The sequence below is a fragment of the Physella acuta genome, unplaced genomic scaffold (assembly GCF_028476545.2).
Source record: "Physella acuta isolate Inbredline_101_S28 unplaced genomic scaffold, ASM2847654v3 ptg001445l, whole genome shotgun sequence".
In the NCBI taxonomy this organism is placed as follows: Eukaryota; Metazoa; Mollusca; class Gastropoda; family Physidae; genus Physella; species Physella acuta.
In genome coordinates, this window is record NW_026732960.1 from 128,620 (window position 1) to 150,000 (window position 21,381).

At 37.3% G+C, this 21,381-nt stretch overlaps 1 protein-coding gene across 1 annotated transcript in view; it reads left to right on the forward strand.

The window, feature by feature from the left end:
• LOC131927899 (uncharacterized) overlaps window positions 1-20,869 on the forward strand; it is a 31,341-nt gene extending 10,472 nt beyond the window's left edge. The window contains exons 13-29 of the mRNA XM_059283769.1: window positions 40-174; window positions 2,764-2,873; window positions 5,971-6,074; window positions 7,705-7,829; window positions 8,163-8,292; window positions 9,038-9,171; window positions 9,858-9,986; window positions 10,709-10,879; window positions 13,872-14,052; window positions 14,719-14,825; window positions 16,202-16,336; window positions 16,864-16,995; window positions 17,470-17,652; window positions 18,690-18,789; window positions 19,130-19,216; window positions 19,884-19,983; window positions 20,521-20,869. Of these exons, the coding sequence (XP_059139752.1) occupies window positions 40-174; window positions 2,764-2,873; window positions 5,971-6,074; window positions 7,705-7,829; window positions 8,163-8,292; window positions 9,038-9,171; window positions 9,858-9,986; window positions 10,709-10,879; window positions 13,872-14,052; window positions 14,719-14,825; window positions 16,202-16,336; window positions 16,864-16,995; window positions 17,470-17,652; window positions 18,690-18,789; window positions 19,130-19,216; window positions 19,884-19,983; window positions 20,521-20,715 (2,258 nt within the window). The 3' untranslated portion in view covers window positions 20,716-20,869. The remainder of the gene's footprint in view (window positions 1-39; window positions 175-2,763; window positions 2,874-5,970; window positions 6,075-7,704; window positions 7,830-8,162; window positions 8,293-9,037; window positions 9,172-9,857; window positions 9,987-10,708; window positions 10,880-13,871; window positions 14,053-14,718; window positions 14,826-16,201; window positions 16,337-16,863; window positions 16,996-17,469; window positions 17,653-18,689; window positions 18,790-19,129; window positions 19,217-19,883; window positions 19,984-20,520) is intronic.
• The last annotated feature ends 512 nt before the right edge of the window (window positions 20,870-21,381 follow it).

Sequence of the window (21,381 nt, forward strand, 5' to 3'; positions counted from 1 at the left end):
CTGATGAATGTGAATAATCTGTAATCTCTCCTGAACCAGGTATGAAGAGCACCAATTCAAGGCTGACCTTCTGGACAAATTCTTCTCGAAACTTTGGGCCTCTGCCACCTTTGAGTTATTTCTACCCCAATTCTTTTTTACACTACCAGTGTTACTTACAACCACCCATATATGGTAAGTATATTTGATCTCTACTTTACTTATGTTACTTACAACCACCCATATATGGTAAGTATATTTGATCTCTACTTTACTTATGTTACTTACAACCACCCCTATATGGTAGGTACAATTTATTTTCAAATTGACTTGTGCTACTTACAACCACCCCTATATGGTAAGTACCATTTATTTTCAAATTGACTTGTGCTACTTACAACCACCCCTATATGGTAAGTACAATTTATTTTCAAATTGACTTGTGCTACTTACAACCACCCCTATATGGTAAGTACAATTTATTTTCAAATTGACTTGTGCTACTTACAACCACCCCTATATGGTAAGTACAATTTATTTTCAAATTGACTTGTGCTACTTACAACCACTCCTATAGAGTAAGTACATTTTCTTTTCAAATTGACTTGTGCTACTTTCATCGAACCACTATAAGGTAACATTTATTTTCTTACTTGCTTGCGCTACTCTCAACCGCTATGTATGTTGATTACTATTCTCCTTTCTATAACAGTAGTGGTATTTTCACCTACCAGTATACAGGATGTAGACTACTGACCAAATGACCCGAATTATAACAACACTAGCCTGCTTGTTTCTAGAACATAGAATTCGTTTAACACGGGCAAGGCTATTATTTTCAGCTGGGAGGTGTCAGCCAATCATTGAAAAGTTTAGATATGTTTTGGGTATGCTGAAAAGAAAGTTTGAGTCTGGAAGAGACCCATGTCCTATATTCTTCCTTTCACCTAGTTGACCCCACTCAAGACAGGAGCTTCATCATCATTCCTTTGTGGCCCCTGGGGAGCAAAGGGCTGCAACCACACATCTCCAGCGGACTCGGTTTTGGGCTGCTCCCTTTATCTGTGCCCATGTGAGACCAGCTGTTTTCGCCTCTTCCTAAACCGTTCTTTTCCATGTTTTCTTTGGCCGGCCCACCCTCATGTTTCCCTGGGGATTCCAGTCCAAAGCATGTTTTGGAGATGTTTTCTTTTTATCTTCTTTCAAACAGCTTTATCTCTAGCGGTAATTCAACAAAATTTTAATTTTCTTAAATATATTTATTTTAAACATTTAACATAAAAATAATTTATTTTGTAGTTTTATACCGTTTCAAAGACATGAACATAAATTGTATGTATGGTAATTACACGGAGAAGATAAAATGGCACAAGAAGTAGCATTAAATAGGGTGTGCAACTTTGTTTCGTTTGACTGCTTGCTTTACTCTCTACTGTTGCCCCATCTACGGCAGTGAAGCCCAACATTGATATTGTGGCTTACCATGGAGACAAGCAAAAACGACCGTAAGAAAAGTGTTAGATGAACGAGCTCAATTATGAGGAATACACTACCGCAACCTTTTGAGACGGAAGAGCCAAAAGTTACAATTTTCAACATTTCCCAGTTTTTAAAGAGCCACTAACATTTTTATTTCAATATTTGATTATTTGATTAGGACTAGGTAAATAATTGTGATTTGTTATTTAAAATAAATAGCTTTAAATGAGAAATCATATTTATTCATAAAAAACATACACATGTTTCGCCAGAATAATAAACTTAGTAATCAAATAATATAACTATATGGGACTATCCCAATCTACTTTAGAAGCTGTTATCTTTTTTTTTTTCTTTCATTTACGGATATCACCGGCTAAGGGGGTGTCCGCCACTAGCCAGGCAGCCCTCAACACGACAAACTTCTTCTATTTAGCTTGAATATCGGTTTTATAACAGTTTATCGGTCGCTTCTGTCCTTTGGTTCTCACCAGGCTTATCTTCCACCCCATTAAACACAGGGTAGGCTCGTACCCATAGTCCAGTACCCGGCTCAACAATAGGAAGCTTACATCTTAAAAAAAAAAAAAAAAAAAAAAAAAAAAAAAAAAAAACCGTCACTCAGGTCAAATTAATGATTACTGACACATATGCATTCTGAATAAAATAACATTCCCATTTAAAAACATTCGAAAAAGTCGGCACTTGGGCTGTGGCAAGCATGGGGTTGTTGCCACGGGGCTGTGGGGCTGAGCCTGGTGCCCAAGCTGCTGTCAGCTGTCTATATACTATTCTCACTGTTCTTTGATGAGTGTTTTAATTCTGTTTTATTTTTCTTTACATTATGATATTAGTTTCGAGTTTGAAAATAAAATAACTAATAATATCTATGCAAGGATCTGGAAAGCCGCCGTATGTAGCCAGACCCTGTAGTGAAGTGTAGCATCGGCATTATCATAAAATTTTAGCATGATTTTAAAATTATTTCAGATAGTTAGAGGTGGTACTTTTTAAATTGTATTAAATTTAAATTTTTGGCAATCATGCATTTTATAAACTAGTCTAGAACCACATTAAAACAATTTTTATTTTAGTTTTCTTATTTAAAAAATCTCCATTTTGTGCTTAAAATTTTTATAAATGCATAGTTTTAAGGATAATTATCATGCACAAGTAGATTGTCTCCCTTAATGCTTTAAAGTATACTTGTAAGCAGCAAACTGTGATTTCTGTACAATGCGAAATATGTTTTTATTAATTTGACAAAATTGTATGAAATAAATATGTGGTGGATTCTGTCAACAGGCTGTAGTCATCTGTTTACTCTGACCCCTACAAACCGATCTGTCACGGTTACCACGCCTGGGTTCGAAACACAACGGGAACCAAACAGAAGATGTTTTTACAGCTTTAATGTAAATCAAATTTTAATTTACTTTCTATATAAACTTAGCCACTTTGAAATATTAGGTATAGAAATCAACAATTTTATTTTTAAAGTACACGTTTTAGACGATGAATGCAGGTGAAGTAGAGTTTCAGGTTTTTCTTATATATATATATATATATATATATATATATATATATATATATATATATATATATATATATATATATATATATATATATATATATACTAGCGTACCCGTCCCCCGCGCGTTGCCGCGGGGTAGAAGTAAGTTTGACGAAATGTATTAGGATTTCAGCAACGCGTTACCAATTATATGTTCTTAGACGCGTGACCGTCTTTTCTAAAAGTGAGTTATTTAAATGTAAACAATGCCTGCGCTTAAATCATAAATATCGGGACACAGGTTTACCTACACTACCGCATGTAAACATTGAGTGTACATTAATCACTCACCGAAATAATGTTAGAACACACTTCGGTGACCGCCCATGTGTCAGAGACGCACAGGGGCGCTCTCAGAGCCCCCCCCCCCCCCCCCCGATTACACTACCGCATAGGCGCAGCGTACGACCCCTGGCTCCTTAAACTAACAGGCGCCATCGTCAAAATAGCATCCTATTAATAATGATGCAGATTTCGTCATTCGCTAAAGTGACACAAATGAACAGGATTTTTTTCTTTAACACGTAAAAAAGTATTTAACGTGTTTTAAACATCAGTGTGACTGATGCAATATGCTAGCGTTACTAATGGTCTATTATTAGAAGCTCGATCTCACTTTTTGACTGGCTTGTCTAATAGTAGATGCTTATTGCATCATTCGCAAAGTGACGAAACTCTACAGTAGGCTCCTCATATTCAAAAAGTTATTTTTTTCCTTCTTTGGCAAGGTGACGAAACTGCACTGAAGGATTTCCTCGCGTTACAAAGTTATTTTTAGAAGCGTGTTGTAGTTTTACCGCTGAATATTATAGTACCCCTTTCTCGCAATGCGGGACGCTCGATTAACGGATGCTAAGTGCCAACATAGTCGCTCTAAAACTCTGGGCGCCAAACCGTGTATTGACGAAAGTTGTACCCTATATGGCGCCGCCCATAAGAAATGTTAGTTTTCTTTTTCGCAGAAATATTCTCGGGAGTATTCTCATCTACTCCCTAAAGTTTTATGGCACTCGGATGAACCGCATCCGAGTTTTATTTTTTATATACCGTGTATAGAGGAAAAAAAATCGCTCCCCCCCCCCGGAGGGCGCCGCCCTTGCAATATTAAACAATATATTTTTTTTGCAGAACCTTACTATTGAGTGATCTAAACATCTCCCCAAAGTTTCATGGTACACGGATGAACGGTGCGAACCGAAATAGACTTTTATATTTATAAACCGTATATAGAGAAAAAAATCGCAGCAGAGTTTCTTCCAGGCATCCCTTCGGGGGGGGCGAAGCCCCCCCCCCCCCCGAAAATTTTTTACCACCCCCCCCGAACGAAATGAAATTTATATAATTTATATAGAAAATATATACTTTTAACAGTGTCCGCCCCCCCGAAGAAAGTTTACCGCCCCCCGAAGATTTCAAGTGCCCCCCCGGAGAAAAAAGTCTGGAAGAAACACTGAATCGCAGCCTCCCGTGGCGCCGCCCTTGCGAAATTTAAAAAGGATTTTTTTTTTACCGAACCCTTCTTTGAATTGTTCTAATTAACTCCCCCAAAGTCTCATGGCTATCGGATAACGGTGTCACACTAAAATCGACTTTTATTTTTATATACCGTATATAGAGAAAAATCGCACCCTCCCGTGGCGCCGCCCTTGCAAAATTAAAGATGATTTTTTTACAGAACCCTTTCCTAGAGTTTTATAATGAACTCCCCAAAGTTTCATGCCTATCGGATGAACGGTGTCACTGCGATTCACTTTTATTATTTTTATATACCGTATATAGAGGAAAATCGCACCCTCCCGTGGCGGCGCCCTTACGAAATTAAGAATTTTTTTTTTAACAGAACACTTTCCTAGAGTGTTCTAATAAACTCCCTAAAGTCTCATGGCTATCGGGTGAACGCTGTCAAACCAAAATCTACTTTTATTTTTATATATCGTATAAAAAAACAAATTGCGCCCTGCCGGGGCGCTACCCCTGCGAACTTGAAAATGTTTTTTAATGCAGAAACCTCCCCAGGAATATTCTAAACATCTTCCCAAAGTTTCATGGCGATCGTGTGAACGGTGTCACTGTAATTCACTTTTATTATTTTTATATACCGTATATTGAGAAAAATCGCACCCTCCCGTGGCGCCGCCCTTGCGATATTAAAAATGATTTTTGTACAGAACCCTTCCCTAGAGTGTTCTAATATACTCCCCAAAGTTTCATGCCTATCGGATGAACGATGCCAAACCAAAATAGACTTTTATTTTTATATACCGTATATAGAGAAAAACAAATCGCGCCCTGCCGGGGCGCCACCCCTGCGAATTTGTAATTATTTTTTTCGCAGAAACCTCCCCAGGAATATTCTCAACAACTTCCCAAAGTGTCACGGCGATGTGATGAGAGGTGTAGTAATGCATAAAGGACAAACACACAAACACACAAACACACAGACACACAGACATACATTGCTTTATATATATATATATATATATATATATATATATATATATATATATATATATATATATATATATATATATATATATATATATATATATATATATATATATATATATATATAAATATTTTAGCAACGTACCAAGCCACCTTTACTTTCCCTGACTTGATCTGGGTACTCTTTAAAGCTGAGTTTATTTTTTAAAAATATTACGAACTCGACCCCCCCCCCCTTAACCGCTTTGTGATGAGCGCACGACAGCTTCTCCACTTAAACTGACACCTTAGATACAATTTTTTTTCTAACATGAAAATATGTAAACTCGTTTATATCGTTGACAAAACCCTAGCCCAAACCCTAGGTCATTATAAAGGTATAAATATTTTCTAATAGGAACAGTTTGATCAATAAGTAATAAGCAATAAATATTTTCTAATAAGAACAGTTAAGTAAATGTTAAACAGCATCTTTTATACATCTTGTAATGCAGGTACCGCCCCAATCCAAACTGAGGCTGACCTTGAACAAGTTTGACCTTCACGACAACGACGAGTTTATGATCAAACGTTTTCATCAGTGGCAGGATCCGTACAGGTAAATTCTATGTCACGTATCAACATAGATGCGACCCGTACAGGTAAGTTCTAGGTCACGTGATTACATTGGTAGGACCGTACAGGTAAGTTCCTTTTCACGTGTCAACATTTATAGGACCCGTACAGGTAAGTTCTAGGTCACGTGTTAACATAGATAAGACCAATACAGGTAAGTTCTAGGTGACGTGTCAACATAGAAGAGACCCATACAGGTAAGTTCTTGGTGACGTGTCAATATAGATGAGACCCATACCGGTAAGTTCTAGGTGACGTGTCAACATAGATAAGACCAATACAGGTAAGTTCTAGGTGACGTGTCAACATAGAAGAGACCCATACAGGTAAATTCTAGGTGACGTGTCAACATAGATAAGACCAATACAGGTAAGTTCTAGGTGACGTGTCAACATAGATGGGACCGTACAGGTAAGTTCTAGGTGACGTGTCAACATAGATGGGACCCGCACAGGTAAGTTCTAGGTGACGTGTCAACATAGATGGGACCCGCACAGGTAAGTTCTAGGTGACGTGTCAACATAGATGGGACCCGCACAGGTAAGTTCTAGGTGACGTGTCAACATAGATGGGACCCGCACAGGTAAGTTCTAGGTGACGTGTCAACATAGATGGGACCCGCACAGGTAAGTTCTAGGTGACGTGTCAACATAGATGGGACCGTACAGGTAAGTTCTAGGTGACGTGTCAACATAGATGGGACCCGCACAGGTAAGTTCTAGGTGACGTGTCAACATAGATGGGACCCGCACAGGTAAGTTCTAGGTGACGTGTCAACATAGATGGGACCCGCACAGGTAAGTTCTAGGTCACGAGTCAACGTTATAGGACCCGTACAGGTAAGTTCTAGATCACGTGTCAACATCGTCATGATCCTTACAGGAAAATAAAATATTTCACTTTTTTTAAACGCCACCTGTAAGTAACTACAACACCGCCTCCTTATATTTGGTGTGTCCTATACAAGTAAATTACTTTACATGAAAACGTGACTCGTTAATTTACCCATTATTTACAGCCGATACACGTGGATCCAGTTTCTTATGAGGTATCATTGCTATTATATTTTATCTCTCATTACTATTGATTTATAATTCTAAAGTTAAATATGGTAATTTTTTTATATTTACATTATTATGCAGATATTGCTTTATTCAGAAGCAAAATCTATTTTTTTTGCAAGTGCATTTAGTCTATAATTACTGTTGATTTATAATTATAATGTTAAATACGGTAATAAATTGTATTTAAATTAGTATACAAATATTAGTTTATTTAAAAGCAAAATCAGTTTTTTTCTCTATATTAACCACAGTTAACTTTAAATGCTAAGCCCCCCCCCCCCCCCCCCGAAAAATGTTTACCCCCCCCCCCCCCACCAATAGAAATGAAATTTATATAATTTATATAGAAAATATATAGTTTTAGCAGTGTCCGCCCCCCCCCCGAAGAAAGTCTACCGCCCCCCCCCCCCCCCCCCCGAAAATTTCAAGTGCCCCCCCCCCCCCCAGAGAAAAGTCTGGAAGAAACACTGCACGTTATATTCGTACCTTCGTGATGCTATATGTATTTATGTACAAAAACGTATTTCAAAGACCGTTACTTTTGTATAGAATCGTGGGTGAGGTCAAACCTGATCTGCTGGTGAGTGAGGGCGACTACTTGTCGTTACAGTACTGGGCATCATGGGAAAAAACTAACAAGAAAGGAATCAACTTTACCGTTGATATTGTGCTTGGTAAATAGTCTGGTTTTCTCTGTATTTTATTTCATTGTGTTCTTAATATACGTACACATCCTACTCCATATAAACAGTGTAATTTCCTAGGGCTACGTTTCAGAGGCGTAGCGACCCTTCCCGGCGCCCGGCGCCCGGGGACAAACTTTCGATTTGCACCCCCCCCCTAGAACTTTTCAATGCACCCCCCTCAAACTTTCGATTAGGCGCCCCCCCCCTAAGGTCGGCGCCCGGGGACATATGTCTCCGCCCCCCCCCCCCTCGCTACGCCTGTGCTACGTTTAGTTTTCTAACAACTTCATAAGAGCAAAAAAAAATATGTGTATTAAACAGCCGAGGAGATGTGTTACGATGTGGCGACAAAAGGGGCAGACTACTACGGTGAGAAATCTGTTACAGAAACCTTCGAGCCTTGTGTCCCTTGGGAGAAAGCCACATCTTGTGATGACTTCCCCTTTGATGGGTAGGTGCAGAAATTATGTTTGACAGGTGTAAGTCGATGTACTATAACAATTAAAACAACTTTCATATAGATTTGTTAATATACACGCTTTACCAAATACGCATTATTAAAATGAATAAGTTCATATTGTAAATAACTACCACATAATACAAAGTGTTGAATAATCAGCCATTACATTTTTAAATCTTACCAATGTCCGTCCCCCCCCCCCCACCAAAAATAAAACCAGAATTAAGAAATCACATTTTTGTCACCGACAGTAATCTATTCTGTTATCCCCAAGTAACAAATATGCTCAAAATGAAACAAACTTAAATAAACATAATCAGTTGCGTAGCGAGGGGGGGGGGGGGGGGGGGCGGCGGGGTGCGGACCGCACCGGGTGACACCATTTAGGGGGGGGTGACACCAAGGCAAAAATTAGCAAAATATATAGAGAAAAATGATAATTCCACTTAAGTGATTAATTCGAGTGTTAAAAAGTGTTTTAAGAGCACATTTGAAAAATCCCGACAAGGGCGGAGGGGTGCTGTAAATCAAAAGTTTGAGGGGGGTGCAAATCGAAAGCTTGAAGTTGGAGGGGGGGGGTGCAAATCGAAAGTTGGGGGGGGGGTGCAAATCGAAAATTGAAAGTGTCTGAGGGTGACACCATTAAGTGCCGCACCGGGTTACACCCGACCTCGCTACGCCACTGAACATAATTACATTTACAAATAGGTTTAAGAATTGATTTCAATACTCTTAGATTAAACGGGATTTCCCTGTTAGAAAGCGGAAGTAGCTGTAGAAATCCCGGCGGGTCTCTCCTTCAGCCTTGGTGTTATACTTTTGTCAGGGGCAGCGTTTGTCATAGACGGTACTGTGACGTCTGCAATATTCGTACGTATTTCTGCACTGAATAAAGTTAAGGCACTTTAGTATTTAGCATAGTGGTTTAATTATTGGCGTGTATCCGTTTATAACATCGAATTAAAAATTAAAAAAAAAACAGTATGTAAATTAAACCTACATTGATAATCAATACCAAACTGTGTTTAGTTGTAAAATAAATGTTTTGTTAAGTTTGTAAACATAGTATACTTACATTAAATCAGAGTTTCTTCCAGGCATCTCTTCGGGGATACCCCCCCCCCCCCGAAAATTTTTTACCGCCCCCCCCCCCCCCCCCCACCCCGGACGAAATGAAATTTATATAACTTATATAGAAAATATATACTTTTAGTAGTGTCCGCCCCCCCCCCCCGAAGAAAGTCTGCCGCCCCCCCCCCCCGAAAATTTCAAGTGCCCCCCCCCCCCCTCGGAGAAAAAATGTCTGAAAGAAACACTGCTTTAAATTAATAAGACATTTAGGTACCGATTACCATGTAAATACTTTTGAGAAGCAGATAATATGACATAAGTAAGGTATTATATAAAGCAATAGTGTTTCTTTCACTTATTTGTTTTTCTTCCAAGGAGGAGAGGGGGTCTAACACTTAATTGTCTGTGGGGGAATGGCAAAATTGATGTCTTAATGAATCATTAATTAGCACTAGTAAATGACAAAAAGAATACTGATCCAATAGAGAAAAGTTCTGATGTACTCAAGACGTGCTCTACACTGAAAACAACAGTCCCAGACTTTTGTAACACTGCCGTGGAACGGTTCGCTTGTTTTCAGACGTGTGGCCTCTCACAGCAGACGTACACACCAGGTAATGAATAAATACACTTTGACGTGTTCATTCCATAGCGTTCTTACCTACACACCAGGTAATGAAATCCACTTTGACTTGTTTATTCCATTGTATTCTTACCTAAACTTTTCTGATACCCTACGTGTTAGACAATGGCTACACAGTTTGAGATGAGCATTAGATAAGCAATAATGTATTTTTTTACACATGCGGATTTGATGGTCAAAATCTGTAACATTCTAATACATGGGAAAGCGAGCACTTTTAGCAGGAAAACTAATAATTTAAAACTAAACTCTAATATTTCAACAATTATTCAAAACATATGAGCTGAAAAGTGTTATTAATAGCAGTGTCAGTTTTGAGTTGTTGTACAATGTAGAAGTTGGGAGTTGTTGTACAATGTAGATGATGGGAGTTGTTATACAATGTAGATGATGGGAGTTGTTATACAATGTAGGTGATGGGACGACGTGGTCGTATTATAGAGCGTTTGTCTGCTAGCCTGAAGGTCTAGAGTTCGGATCTCATTTCTGACTCGTGTCAGTAGGATGTTTCTTAGTCCACCCAGCTATGATGGGTACCTGGCTTACGTTGAGGAAAATAAAGGTGGCTGAACATATCGCTAACCACATTATCTCTTTATATATCTAGTTCAAGAAAACATTCGAACTCTACTTCTGCCCCAAAGATCTCCAAGTCTAAAGAGTACTTTTAATTTGTTTGAATACTTTGTACAGCGACATGCAGCCCACCCAGCCTACCATCTGATGTGTACGCCGCTGGAGGATTAAAAAGTGTGTACAAGGAAGGGGAGGTAATCAACGTGACTTGTACAACTTCCGGTTCTTTTGTCAACACAATCAGATGTACCAAAACTGGATGGTCGGGTCAGGCTTTTACTTGTAACGGTAATAATTTTTAGGTTACTTTTGTGTGTGAATATTTGTATCACTACTATATTTAAAAAAATAATAATAATAATTTTTTTTTTAAATTTGAAATTGTGATAGAAACGAAGTGGAATTCATATATTGATATATGTGTTTTTAATCATCTTTTTCTCTCGAGAAAGAAAGAAAGAAAGATTACAACCGTATTTATGTGTAGGCTACATTTTTTAAAATATTTCAATTATTTTTGCAATATTTTAAGCTTAGCAAGTGTATTGATGGCGTGGTTGGGTGCAAGCAAATAGTCTATCAATGTAGCTTCATACACATCCTATTTATACGTGGATGGACGCACGCGTGCCAGTTTATTTAGCGCCCTAAGCAAAACTTATTAAACGCCCCCTTTCACACAAATTAATTACTAAAACATTTGTGTAAGAAAATAATTCATTAAAAGTGACGTATTAATTTATTATCAATTGCATACACGTTATATGTAGACATCGAAATCCAATTTTACTTGCCTCTTTCATCTCAAAAGTTTCTACTTATTCCTTCAATTCCAGTTTGCAAGCGTAATCACATGTTATTGATATTGTTGCTAAGTCCACGAGTCTACTTTGTACTTTACGACATAGCCCCCCCCCCCCCCCCCCCCCCAAAAAAAAAAAACCACTGAAAAAAATATTCCTGTAGTGTTGGGCTCTCTGCAGTCCTCCCAAGGTGAGTTCCAAAACAGAACTTACCTGTTTTAAGATTGACTGTCTTTAGTTATAATTGTAAAATGTCTATATTGTGTGATTATGTAACGATTTTTGTTTTGTTTTTGAAAGATAGAAGGTTATAAATGTTATAGATTCCAGCCTAAAATCGTTTATATATACGAATCCTTTAGGAGTGGGTGGAAAATATGAAAAGACAATTACTTAGGTGTTTAATTTACGACTAAGACTGCATGGGGTCGTCCATAAATGACGACACACTCGTAGGGGGGAAGGGGGGTCCGTAATTTTGTGACAGTGTGTGATCAGGGAGGGGGAGGGGGGTCAGATGGTGTGACACTTTTGCATTATAAAAAGCAATGTTAGAAAACGAGTTTTAGCCGTTATTTCGCGGTTTGAAAACTGTTTTAATAAATTGTAATAGGCATTGATCAAATTACTCTATGTTGACAGAGTTCTGACAAGATTTTGAAAATATCGATGTTTTAAGAAAAATTCAACAGCAATTTTGAGCGTGGTTGTAAGCTGAGGTGTGACGGCCCTTTGGGGGGGGGGGGGGGGGTCTGGCTTTTTGTGATGACGTGTGACGGAAGGGAGGAGGTAAAAATCGTCAAAAAGGCGTGACGTCATTTACGGATGACCCCTATGTCTACTAACATTAAGTATTGCAATCTACATCGGCTACTGATGTATTTGTTTTTCAACTTGATAATGCTAAGAAAAACCTACCAAACTATTTTGTTTAGAACTTCTCCTCTGTATAACTTTTACAATAGCAAATAATACATTAAAGTTGTGTTTATCTGTAAGCGGACAACCTAAGTTGCAGGAATTTGAAATGAATGTAAAGTTAGGCAACGAATTATCTCCCATTTGAAAATACAAATACCAAAATTTCTTTCAAGGGAAATGACTTTCACAAGAATAGCTAAATTAACCAAGTGTAACTAAGGCATGCTTGAAAAACACAACAAAACGCTTTAAATTTCAATACCTAATAATTGTAATAAATATTTCATATTATCTATGTAACCTTGTAAAAACAATATATTTTACCTGTTGAATACTTAACTGTATGTTTTGTTTGGAAGTCTAAAAGCGGTAGCTTTATTATAACATACTTCTATTCAAATTTAATGACATACTCTCAATTGTATTGCTCAAATATTCAAATTTATATAATTTTTAGATCTCCTATATAAAAGGACGCTAGAATTATTGATTATATATAAAATATATATTAATACTTTAAGAGTGGTAATATAGATTCCTACAAAACTAAAGATTTTTCAACTAAAGAACGCCCATCTTTCTTTGTAGTGTGTTCCGTACTGAATTGAAATCATCTAACTTACGATAAACTCGACTACTCGATATACTCTACTACATTCACAACACATATCAAACTTCGATACCTAAACGTAACTAGACTTGATGCTCCAGAACTAAGGCACCAACTCATTTAACTTCACCAAGCTCTACAAACGGTACTCGTAATCAACAACGATTTCACTGGACCTACTAATTTACTTTAACAGTCAATATAATTCGATACCTTAATACCTCAAGAATCAATACTCCCGAACTCCAGAACTACGAATCTTCATCACTTTCATTATCATGTCTCTACTGCTAATTAGATTCCACTAGACCGTCATCTACATAACAGCCTAATAAAAATTATGACACTTCAACACTTCGATACTTTATACCTAATAAACCATATCAGCAACAGTCTTCCGCCATTACTCCCAAATCTAAATGATTCATCAAAACTTACCAAACAAGTACAATACTATGAACACCCCGTCATTACAAAACTCTATACACAGGACAGATTTCTAATTCAAAGTCAGGGAAAACGAGACTTACATGCCCTTTTAAAATTAGATTTAAATTACGAACTTATTTAATCGTTTTCTACATTAATTATGTGACACCAAATTAAAAAGGCAAAGTGACTGGTAAATAGTGCCCCGACCTTTCTAAAATATGGAAGTGGGGTTGCATTTTCACCATCGCGAATAAATCTAGGCCTATATAGACCTAATTTTGGCGTGGTGTGCAAAATTGATAGTTTGTCCTGGGTGCCGAAATAGATCGCTACTCCTTTATAAAAGTTATTAATTATTAGGTACTTTTTTATAACAGCGATTATTAAACTTTTTGCGCCCCCCTAGGGATGACGCCCTAGGCGACCTCCTAGTTCGCCTTATAGGTAGCGCCTATCCTGGACGTAAAGTTATTGAGTAGAGCTTTACCAAATTCCTCTGACTGATTTCTTTTAGGCTGCCCCGAACACTGGTCTGTGTACGAAGACCGATGCTTCCGGTACTTCACTGCATGGGTCACCAGACGACAAGCTGAGCTCGTCTGTAAATCACATGACGTCACGGGGACGTTGTTCGAGGTTCGAACACTCGCTGATCAGGTCATGGTTCGGCAGTTCAAACAAAACGGCACCTCAGAGTAAGTAATGTCTGTGGGTTGTTATAAAGCAGTGGCGTAGCGAGGTCGCGTGTCACCCGGTGTGGCACTTAATGGTGTCACCCCCCAGAGGCGTAGCGACCCTTCACGGGAACAAACTTTCAAGTTTTCGATTTGCACCCCCCCCCCACAAGTTTTCGATTTGCACCCCCCCTCCAACTTTCGATTTGCAACCCTCCCTCCTCAAGTTTTCGATTTGCATCCCCCCCCCCCTTAAACATTCGATTTGCACCCCCCCTCAAGTTTTTCTCTATATAATTTGCTATTTTTTGCCTTGGTGTCACCCCCCTAAATGGTGTCACCCGGTGCGGACCTCACCCCCGCCCACCCCCTCGCTACGCCCCTGTTATAATGTTCTAAAGAATGTGTCGATCTAAACCTAGATGCGGTTTCTTTTTCAATGATGTATTGTGTACTAGCTCTGACTTTATAATTTAGTAATTTACCATAGAATGTTTTGTTTCCGATTTTGTTCTTTTTGTGTATAACATCAATTCCGAATCACATCCTCTTACATAGTATTTTCAGTTACATAAATAACCACTGTAGTGAAAGTAAAATTGTATAATTTGTAAGACTGACTTTCAGGTATCACCATGGCAACTGAAGTAACATTAAAATTATATAACGTTTTCGCCTGACTTCCAGATATCACCAAGGCAACTGGATTAGTGGTCAACTTCAGTCTGACGATGGGAAATGGCTGTTCGACTCCGGCAATGTCATGAGCTACTTTAATTGGTCATCTACAGCAGGTATCAATAGGCTAGTAAATAAACCTGCCAGTTGTAGTTTACGGATTACAGTTCAATAAAAAATATTCAAATTTTTTTTTCAAATAACATTTTGAAAACATATTTATTTTAATACTTAAAATATCCATTGTGAATTTGCTTTATTGGCATATATAAGTTACACTTTTAACTACAATAAAAAAGAAGTGCAAGTTCATAAGAGTTGATTTTTGTGTTAACAGAAGCTACAAGTATCATTATCTTTTCCCGTTCGTGCATAATACACAGTGGGTACATGAAGTAAAGTTTCCCTGTTTTAGAGATTTCAGAATATTAAGAAATGGTGTGATCAACACTATGCCCAGTCACATTTGTTTTCCCATTTAGGGTTTCAGTGGACTGAGGGAGGTTTTAATGTCTTGAACCCGGACTCGAACTCGAGACTTTCCTGGTTAGCAGTCTAGCTATCTACCGCTAGGCCAAGCTGTCCCATGTACCAAACTTACAGTTGATTGTTTTTGTTGACAGAAACCGCGAGTGTGTTACAAATGTTTCAAGCTAACAGTTTGTTGTTTGTGTTAACAGAAAAAATGTGTTAACAGAAACCATCAATATGTCTTACAAAAATGTGTTAACAGAAACCACCAATATGTCTTACAACTGTATCAAGCTAATAGTTGTTTGTGTTAACAGAAACCACCAATATGTCTTACAACTGTATCAAGCTAATAGTTGTTTGTGTTAACAGAAACCACCAATATGTCTTACAACTGTATCAAGCTAATACTTAGTTGTTTGTGTTAACAGAAAGCACCAATATGTCTTACAACTGTATCAAGCTAATACTTAGTTGTTTGTGTTAACAGAAACCACCAATATGTCTTACAACTGTATCAAGCTAATACTTAGTTGTTTGTGTTAACAGAAACCACCAATATGTCTTACAACTGTATCAAGCTAATACTTAGTTGTTTGTGTTAACAGAAACTACCAATATGTCTTACAACTGTATCAAGCTAATACTTAGTTGTTTGTGTTAACAGAAACCACCAATATGTCTTACAACTGTATCAAGCTAATACTTAGTTGTTTGTGTTAACAGAAACTACCAATATGTCTTACAACTGTATCAAGCTAATACTTAGTTGTTTGTGTTAACAGAAACCACCAATATGTCTTACAACTGTATCAAGCTAATACTTAGTTGTTTGTGTTAACAGAAACCACCAATATGTCTTACAACTGTATCAAGCTAATACTTAGTTGTTTGTGTTAACAGAAACCACCAATATGTCTTACAACTGTATCAAGCTAATACTTAGTTGTTTGTGTTAACAGAAACCACCAATATGTCTTACAACTGTATCAAGCTAATACTTAGTTGTTTGTGTTAACAGAAACCACCAATATGTCTTACAACTGTATCAAGCTTATCGCAGAATACCAGGGGTTCCATGAGCAAGGTGGTTGGCGCACCATGGCGTGTAACAGCACGGAGCCTGCCCCGTATATGTGTCAAGTGGACAATTCATGTAAGTTTTAAAACAGTTCATGTGACAGCGAATATCTGTAAACTCACTTGGGCAGCCCACATAAATCTTAATACAGTTCATATGACAGCGAACAAATAAAGGCAGATGAGTATTAATACAAGTCGTATGGAATTAGATAGACAAGCGGGTGCCAATACAGGATTCGCACTTACCCGACCAGGCCTAGAAGATTTCTGGTGGTGGCAGGAAAATGTTAAGAGAAATCCATCAAAAATAAATATAAATTTACAAAGACAAGTATGTTTTGTTTACGTTTTGGACATGGCTAGTTTAGAATGTCTCATGAGGTTTGTACAATCATCTTTTCATTTTAACATCGAATTAACCCAACCATACTCTAATCCATCCCCTATTCTGAACCTTAGTATTGACCTATCTAGCCCTGATTAAAACACCGACCGTTACCATAACCACGTTCCAAACGTTAAAACTACCTGGACGTGAGAGACTGTGGTGCCATTTTGATATTCCTAAGGGAGCGATTGATTTTCTATTCACAATTTCAGTATCCAGGGCGTGCAATGATAAAGTTCCAACCTGCAAGAAAGTTCTGGAAACTTACCCGGCGTTCTGTACAGATAGCAGAACGGCAAGGTCTCGAGACGTGTACTGTAGGAAGACGTGTGGTCACTGTCCAGGTGTGTACACGCGACAGGTACAATTGTATGGTCTTAATACCACACGTAATCACGTGAGAATGTATATGTTAATTAAGTGTGTACTCCATAACTCAAATTGTTAATAGAAATTGTGTACAAGCTATAGGCCCTACCTAAGAAAGTTTTACAGAAAGTCGGTAGACGATTCACGTGAGAATGAAAAGAGCCAGTAATAGACATAGAGTATTAAATTATCGTAACATTCCTAATTACTTCTAAGGAACCACATAAGCTATTTTTAAGCTAAACATACGCACATTTATCCATAACCCTGACCTTTTTGCGTTTATGTAAATGAGGCTATAGTATGTGTATTTTATATACATTTAATGCCGATTGAATAATATAATAAAGTGAAACGTACTTATTAAAATAAATTTCAATTAGTTTCTTCGAGCTCTCTTATTTAAAATTTGTTTTTTTTTAAATTCCCTTTTGATTGTGAGTCTATAGGAGGTAGCCAGTGCTCTGATCCCATGGGGACAACTTATACCAGGACATCTCAATCAGCTGTTATCTCCCCTGGTCAGGTCATGAACTTCACCTGTCAGGATCATTTATATCACGTGGGTGGTGACCTGCAGAGGGCGTGTTCCACTTCCGGTACCTTGTTGGGATCCGAACCCGTATGTCTAGGTGAGACAGTCACGATCTTGGCAAAGTTGTTGTGAAAAGAAAGTTTGATAAGCCTGTTTTACCTCGAGGTTATCACTTAGAATCCTTCAATAAATGAACGTCCACCACGAGGTAAAGTGGTGGACGTTCAAAGGAAAAAGACACTTGAGTGCGCATTATAGGGCTGGTAAGTAGGTCACCAACCAGTTATATGGCACATGCAGGTTTTATTGAGCCGTAGAACTGGTTGGTGACATACTTACCAGCCCTAGAGCGAAGCTGAATCGTATCGACAGCATCAACCGTAAGCTACCTACAACAATTTGTGAGGTTTAAATAGCTCATCATCTATTAAGCTATTTAAACGACATCTTATCAAGTTTTTTTCAAAATTTGTTTATGTTCGTAAAATCTAAACATATGACTTACGGTTTGATAAACGAAAATATACGCAGTTATATTTGTATATCTTTTGTTTTTAAAAATACTTTTCACTCATTCGCGGTCAATCACAAATAAAGTTACATAGTTTTTTTCTAATCTATTTAACCCTTTTGTGCCGTTTGCTGCATTTTAATATATATATTATGTTTTTGTGTCGCATTTGTGTGTGTGTGTGTGTGTGTGTGTGTGTGTGTGTGTGTGTGTGTGATTTTTATCAAATCCACCTTATACACACCTTTGTATCATTTTCGTCTAATTCACCTGATAAACACATTTTTTGTCATGATTGTCTAATCCACACTTAAATATCGTTTGTGTCATTCTCGTCCAATCCACCTTATAAACACATTTGGTGTAAATTTTGTTCTAATCTACCTTATAAACACCGCTTGTGTCATCTTTGTCTAATCCACCTTCTAAATACTGTTTGTGTTTGCTTCTTTTTTTGTCCCATTCATCTATAAAAATACTGTTTGTGTGATTCTCGTCCAATCCACCTTTTCAATGCCATCTATGTGTGTCTTGTCCCATTCAGACTGTCAGTATCTTCCTGGCACCGTGTCATACTTATAAGTTACTATGATAGTGATTTTAAATGCAATAATTAATTACAGCCACACCAAAAGCTATGGACCTCAAGTTAGAAACAATTCGAGCAAGATCGGGCACTCTTGCACCAAACATTGCAATACTGCTGGACAAAGATGGTTACAGGTTTGAAGTTTAAACTCGGCCGTGATTGTAATAAAATTATGTCGCAACTGTTACAATTTTTACAAGCTTTTATTTAACTCACTTCCTCGTCAGTCTGTCTGTCTGTCTGTCTAAATCGAAACGCCAGAGCGAAATTGCAGGCACTTCTGATTGACAGATACAGTTCGTAATTGGTACATGGGTCAAGACATGAAGACAATGCATCGCGACATTCAATTTGACATAATTGGTCGCCTAATTATTTTTTATGAATTAATTAATGTATTGTGTTTATGAAAGTAAAGTTAAATATTTTGGTGGAACATGGATATATATCAAAGAATGATGTTTATATTTTCAGGATACCATTCAATGGTAAAGTAACTAGATGGTATTATTATTGTAAAAGCTCCGGCATTGTCAACTTTATTGTCTTTAGAAGATCCGGGTAAGCCAATAGTATATCAAGCAGTATCTTTAGTTGTGGTCCGTAGGAGTTAATTAAACAATAGTGTAATTAGTTTCTTTAGTCTAATTAAATAGTTAATACCTTGTCTGATGAAATTTTTAATTAATTGTCTTATCAACAGAGGCGTAGCGAGGGGGGCGGCGGGACATATGTCCCCGGGCTCCGACCTTAGGGGGCGCCAAAATGGGTTGGAAAAATAAATTGAAAGCTTTAGGGGGGGTGTAAATCGAAAATTTGAGAGGGGGGTGGTGCGAATCGAAATCTTGGGGGGGGGTGCAAATCGAAAAATTGTCCCCGGACGCCGGGAAGGGTCGCTACGCCTCTTCTTATTAAATGTCTAAAAAATATCTGATTAAATGTTTATGAAACAGTATATTTAAAACTATTAAAAAATCTAGCAATCGAATTTATTATTAAATGTCATATTATTATTACAAATATGATAAATAAATATATTGTAAAAGATTATATCCTAAACCCCAAAGCTAATGTCTAAGCTTTTGTTTTATTGAATGTATATTTACATTTCTAATAAAATATCCTATCAAAAGCCTAATCATTAAATGTCAATATAACTGTCTAAATGAATGTCAAGTTAAATTAACTAATTAATGTTTTTTTATATCTAAATACGTTTTCATTGCAGCTCTGTCTACACGTTCGTTGGTTCCAACACGGTGAATTGTGAGCCGGAATGGATTCGAACCTACAACGTACCATTAGCGAATCAGATCGATGTTTTTCAGGTTAGTATGCCAACTTTTTGTTCTGACTACATGTTGAACCTAGCAAATAGTTAGACGATAGTGTTGGGGTTGGATAAGTAGATACACGCCAATGTAACGAACTTGTATAACAAAAGTAAAATTATTCATAACAAATGAATTAAACCTTTTTTGTTTTCCAATAATAAGAACACGATAATAAAACTTCATGAAAAGTTCTAGAAACCCTATCAATATTCATTGGTTAAATGTCTGCATTACAATGATTTTATGCTATCTGTGTCTCCAGCATAAAAAAGTAAAATACTTTGAAGTTATAAGGTTTCGTAAAGCAACTAGATCGAATTATTTATCAAAATGTTTTAAAATCATACGTTTATTTCAACAAGTTTTAAATGCGCTTCCTATCGATAAAATTTCATTTTTTATTAAGTATTTACGTTTAGTAGATTAAACCATTAAAAAAAATACTTCTAGTATAATTTTATTGTTTATATTAAAGCCATTGATAGGATATAAGTACATGCATGAGTATGGCTTGTCTTATGTTTCACCCAGAACGATGTGTACGGCGTCTACACGCCCAACAAAACTACACTCAGCATTAGCGACTGTGACACAGCTTACTTGAAGGTCATGACCTTACCAGCCACGAATGTCACGTCCTTGGCTGACCTTAGGTCAAGTAGTGGTGTGCTGTTTCAAGGAAACAAATGTGCTGTCCCCTCACTTGGTCTTCGTGTTGAGCCTTAGCGTGGAATAGGGCAGTAGCTTCACACGGAGCCCTATCTTCATATGAAGATTTTAATTTATGTGGAGCTTTAGCGTGGAATAGGGTAAAAGGTTCACACGGAGCCCTATCTTCATACGAAGCTTTTAATTCGGTTAGAGCAATAGCTTCACAAAAAAGTTAACCTAGTGTAGCCCTAGGTTATAGATTAATGTTATTGGATAAAATGTAAATATAATAATTTCATTATAAAACATGGTGTCTTATTGTATTGATGTGTATAGTTTTCCAGGGAGAGAGATGAGAAGTGGAACAAGAGAAAACTGGGACATGGAAGTATTGCGGTAATGTGGACCAAAATTTTAATGTACCCACATAAAACGTAAAACTACACGCAAACTTATATTAACAACTTCCTTCTCTAACCAGATATTTGTTAGTTTGACATGCACTGAGAGATGCCTAAAAAGAAGTACTTAAAAAAACAAGCTATTAGTAATATTTTCTGGCACTATTCTTTGTTTAGAATATCTTTCTTGGTGTTCTATGCCATTGAAAAAAATTATTATGTCTCTATGTTCTTAAAGTCATCGTAAGAATTATGCTCTGTAGTACTTGAAAATGTTTGTTTTCAAATAACCTAGTCATGAATATGCCTTTTAAAAAATGTAATTCATTAAAGAGATACA